This window comes from Carassius carassius, chromosome 1 (assembly GCF_963082965.1).
Source record: "Carassius carassius chromosome 1, fCarCar2.1, whole genome shotgun sequence".
Classification (NCBI taxonomy): Eukaryota; Metazoa; Chordata; class Actinopteri; order Cypriniformes; family Cyprinidae; genus Carassius; species Carassius carassius.
Window position 1 is genome coordinate 45,893,916 of NC_081755.1, and position 5,598 is coordinate 45,899,513.

The 5,598-nt window shown below is 35.8% G+C and overlaps 1 protein-coding gene across 1 annotated transcript; it reads left to right on the forward strand.

Annotated features, from left to right (window-relative positions):
• Positions 1-3,865: 3,865 nt before the first annotated feature.
• On the forward strand, positions 3,866-4,777 carry LOC132130028 (NAD(P)(+)--arginine ADP-ribosyltransferase 1-like). The gene is made up of 2 exons (XM_059541655.1): positions 3,866-3,976; positions 4,046-4,777. The coding sequence occupies exons 1-2, from the start codon at positions 3,926-3,928 to the stop codon at positions 4,775-4,777; spliced, it is 783 nt and encodes a 260-aa protein (XP_059397638.1). The 5' UTR covers positions 3,866-3,925.
• The last annotated feature ends 821 nt before the right edge of the window (positions 4,778-5,598 follow it).

Sequence of the window (5,598 nt, forward strand, 5' to 3'; positions counted from 1 at the left end):
TAACAACACTAACTAAAAGAAGACAAAACTAAAACGTACAAAAGGTGGTACTCTCATTTAGCGTAGTGTGTTTAATATGCAGAATTGCCCTACGTGTAGTACAGTGTATGTCGCACGACATGCTTACCTGCCTACACCTTCCCACTAGGGATGTAATGCAAATTTCTTATCACGATTATAGTGACCAAAATGATCACGGTTATCAGCATTATCACGGTTTTGTTATAATGTGCTGGAGGTGTTAAAAAAGTGCATACACATAAATCACTTAACCGAGTTTTATATTTAAAAATCAACAAACAACAATTAAAATAACTTTTTGTTTGCATAATCACTAAAACAATAACATTACCAGTGATTTCCGGATTTTAAATGACAACTTGACTGACAACAGTTTAATAGCATTCAAGATTGAGATATCTAATGTAAATGTTCAAATTAACCTTTGAAAAAGTTTAATAAAAAGTTAAACCTCACATTTAAGCCTCTAAAATGAAAAAGTAAATGTCAAAATTATAATTGCTTAATAAACTTCCATGATCACAACAGCATTGCTATTAATAACACTTCCTTTAGGTCAACTGTCCTCAGTTCCAGTCATCGCGCCCCCTGATCTGCATATGTCACACTTCTCTCTTTGATCATCAGCTCGTTAGAAGTGAGCTCTGTGCATGAACTTGTTTCACTATGCTTGAAAAATTATATTAAACAAAAAATACATGCATAATTCTCGAAGAATAGTTTTAACATGGTATATTGGAAGTTTGGAACACTACAATTAGCCCAAGTCCACATTAAATGATTAACTGACTGCTCTCAAAAACGACTCTCTCTACTATGGTAAAGCTGAGGGTATTCACTTCAGAAACAGAAAGAATATTCTGTAACTTTTCAGTTTTTTTTCATTGCTGAATGTATGTGCACAATCTGTAGGCTACATTATGTGCAAGCTTGTGTGCTCCGTCCACGTGCAACAATGTAGCAGCAAATTAGTTTTGAGCGGAGATGAACAAACTGTACAACTTACAACATGCTTTAATTATGTTTAATGTGTGAGTTAGCATAATTGGTGCTCGTGATGGAGCGGTAGTGGAGCGTTCTCAGAGAAGAACCTCAACGCTCTGACTTTCAAAAAATACACTCATAGCTCCAGACAAAATCACATCGCTCCGCTCACATACTCTAACACACACTTCTATGACCTTTGAATGGAACATATAGCCTACTGATTTGATCATTATTTCCACTGGACAAGACACTGAATTCTGCTGAAGACAATAATAACAATGCAGAAGGGAAATGGCGAATCTGTTGAAGACAAAATATCTATATCTAAATATCTATATCAATACGTTGACCTGTGTAACTCTGGGTCATCCTTCAGAGATCTGTCAACAGGACTCTTTGGCCGGGGATCATAGTGCATTAAGAGGAACGGGGGTCCATTGGTGCATCTGTTTGGAGTGGCCAGATCTGCAAGTGATTTTCCCTTTGTTAGGTAATCTGCAGGATTCAGAGCAGAGTCCCCATATCTCCAATTCTCTGGACTTGTGGTTTCTTGTATCTCTGCCATCTTTGTGCCAACAAAGAGTCAAGGTCATCCTATTCAAATGTAAGTTCTTTTCTTAGCATCTCTAACTGAGCTCCACAGAACCACAAGTGCCCACTTGTTAAGTCCATAAACTAGATAGTTTTGTGAGCTATTCACAAACAACAAGCTCAGAGACATTTAAATTATAGAGGACTTGGCAACACTGCATGAGAAGTGCTCTGCAGAGCATGGCTATCAAGATGAATTCAAACTCGATCTGGAGGGCCGTTGGCCTAAGTTTAGCTTCAACTTTTCCTAAACATACCTGCCTGGAAGTTTTTAGTATGCTAAGTAAGACCTTGATTAGTTGGATCAGGTGTGTTTAATTAGGGTTGGAGCTAAACTCTGCAGGACATCGGCACAGCAGGACAGAGTTTGGAAACCCCTCTGCTATAAAAAAAGTTGCCTCTGTTGGTGGTGGTTTAGTTAAAATTGTAGAACATGTTGTAATATTTCTTCGGTCAGAGGGCTGTTTTATGTACACACAAAATCATAATTTGGGGAATTCACTCCTTTATTTTAATGCAGTTGTCATTCCTGAAACTTTACAGTGTGGTCAGATTTTACAGAACCATTGTAAAATGTTATGAAATGTATCAACAGTCAACATTGTTAATAACAGCTTCAGACAATAGCAGTCAAAAGTTGCTTACAGATTTGTGATATAATCAGCCGTTCTAACCCAATCAATGAATGATGATGTGGACAGGTGAAGCCAGGTCATTGTAACACCTTGAAACAGCACCACCTATTGGCCACTGTATGAAATTCATTATTTCTCTTTATTAAAAAGAGTTTCATCAATAATGAATCCTAGGCAGCACTTTGAGATTTGGCTTAGATTATTATCGAGCTGGATCACCAAATTACCATTCATAGATCTAATCTTCAACCCTCATAAACTATGTGCAGTAAGTAGAGCAAAAAGATAAAACTGATCAAACAATGTGCCAAGAGCAGATCAAAACATAATTCAGACCAGATCTGAACATTTTCTGAAGACGATGGAAGTGCCATTTGTCTGTGTAATGTGCTGGACTTGATCAAAAGTATTTTAGGAACTACAGCAAACAACCTTAATTTGAACACTGCTATCTGTTGAAAACAGATGCATGCTGATAGATTACCACATACAATTTATTTTAATCATTTTAGTGTCACATCTTTCAGATCTGCACCTTTGCATGTTTTACAAACATCATTTATTTGATTTCTTAAAAATCTGTGTGAGCGTTTACATAAAAACTAACCAAATGACCTTTCTGAACCTTTTTCAACCTCTTCTGCTCACCAAGGCTGCATTTATTTGATCCAAAAACAAACAGCAATTTAATAAAACCTTATTACAATTTGAAATAGCTGTAGAAACATTTAAGAAACATTGAATTCTTATTATAAATGTTGTAAACATTTATAATAAGAATTAAATACATGCTGATTAACAAAAAAGCTTTTAAGTTATCATTTTCTTCAGCAAGTTCATACAAATTTATGCATGCAATTATTATGAAATCAGATTGCTACAATATGCACTTTAGCGATTATTTCTTAAAAAACACACATTATCAGCATTATATAAAAAAGCCACTTTCCTCATCTCATGGTTTGAAGAGTCGTTGTCATCTGGCTGTGAGTGACTGACTTTTCTGATCTTCTCTCATCACTGTTCCTGCGATCCTGAAAAGAAAAAAAAAGACAACAGATTCTGAAAAAAAGAGACAACAGTATTTCTCAGGTAATATTACACTTCCATTAGTCAACATCACAGATTTAAGTCATTATTTTAAGCAGTTCTTACATATTTACATGAATGTCTGTATGCTTTCAACAATTTGAATTTTTACACATTTTGAGGAGATCAGGCAGAGAAAATCTGGCCTTCATGTTAGACAAACAGGAAGTCAAGAGTTTATTCAGTGTGAAACCACACAAACACCAGAACTTCACAAGTTATTATGATCTACACACACACACACAAACATACACACACACACACACACACACACACACACACACACACACACACACATATCAGGGATATAAAACAGCCAATTGTCTAATCTTTTGGTTTGAAGAGTCGTTGTCCCTCTGAACGGCTGACTTTTCTGATCTTCTGAACTCCACCAAAAACTACAAGAAAACACGATCTGATAACAAGAAAGAACAATATTCTCAGGTAAATGTGGTGTTCGCATGAAAGATTAATGTACATATTGCTTTCTATTATACTCAGTGTCAGTGGTTTAGTATTGAAACGCTGTTGTTTTTCTAGTCTTTCAGCATCTGCTCTTCACTAGATCTACAAGATCATCTGCGGGATCTGATTGAATCAAGATGCTGCTGATCATTGAAGCTCTTCTTCTCATTTCAGCTGCTCTAGGAAAGGTGAGATTGTGTTCTAGTATGAATATTACAGACATGAATACTGATGATTGATTATTATGATTACTGCAGGATCACAGAGCAGCTGTTAAAGGGAAGATATTTCCACTGGATATGGCACTGGATTCAGTTGACGATCAGTATGAGAACTGTAGAGACAGAATGGCAGAAAAGGTGAAGAAGGTATTTCTAAATAATGAAAAGAATAACTCACCTGGTTTTAAAATTGCTTGGGAAAAAGCTGGACACATTGTCAAAAACCATACCAATCTGTCAAAGAATCATTTAATCGCTCTTTATGTGTACAGTGACAGTAATATATATACGCATTTTAATCCTGACACTCGTTTCGGTAACAAACGGTACAAACAACAGACATACAAATGGTACTCACTTCACTTTCTGTTAACAGAAGCAATAGAGATTCTGAAGACAACTGAACAAAATGCATGCTTTTATACTTATCGTCGTACTAAAGCTGAATTTAGTAAGGATGTTCTGAACAAAGAGGTTCGTTTTGGCCAGTTTGCTTCTTCCTCCATTGATCGTGATAAAGGAGCAAAGGTTTTTGGAACTGTATCTTGTTTTGAAATCTACACTTGTGAAGGTGCCAATATTACAAAATACTCTAAGCTTGCCCATGAAGAAGAGGTACTGATTCCTCCATATGAAAAGTTTAAAGTCATTGATGTCAAGAGAAAAGGTCAGAGAGGTGCTTGGTGTGACACTGTGTATGTGTTGAACAGCACTGGAACAAGAAGTGACCTGAACTGTGCTCTATTCAAGAAACCAGCCAAGACCTAAATGAAATCATGTGTTGTGTGTTGAACAAAAGGCTTAAATTCAAATGATAAAATACTTAATATTTTGTAGAATGTTTTTCTCTCAGTTTGTTCAAAAAAAAAAAAAAAAAAAACATTTACAACTTCAGCATAATAAAATAAAGTTACTTTTATGTGACCCAATTCAGTGGCCTTTACGTGATTTTATGTTTATTTAAAACATTTCTTTGTTTATACTTGCACATTTTTGCTGAACAATTTTAATGCTTGCTAGCAATACCATAGCCACCAATACAGCTTACAGCAAAAAGTTTTTTTGCTTCCTGTAGATCTTTAATTTGTTCCAGTAAACTTAAATAGAAGTTCAGTCCACTTAAATATTTACAAATAAAAACAGTCTTAATATTTATCAGCTTAATCTTAATCAGGAGATGGAAAAGATTTCCTGTGATGTTGGAGTTTTTGTGGGTTTCATTGTGCAGATGAGTGACGCGTGTGGTTTACTATTGCCGCGTTTCCACTGCAGGAACTTTACCCAGGAACTCGGTGTGTTTCCACCACAGGAACCAGGAACTAAATAAAGTTCTCGGTAAAATAATGCCCCTCAGAAAGTCCCTGCTGGCGAGGTGGTACTTTTTCAATGTTCCGGAACTTTCGGGGGCGGGACTTGGCCGCTAAACATCCTGATTGGTTGAGTTCATGCAGCATTGGTTGAGTTCAACCAATTTATTCGGATCATTTTTAAAATATTACTGTTATTGTGTCATGAAATGTAATTTTAAAAGTATTTCAGGCGAGAATGTAGTTGTTTAAAAATCAAATCTGTGGTTTATTTATAAAGAC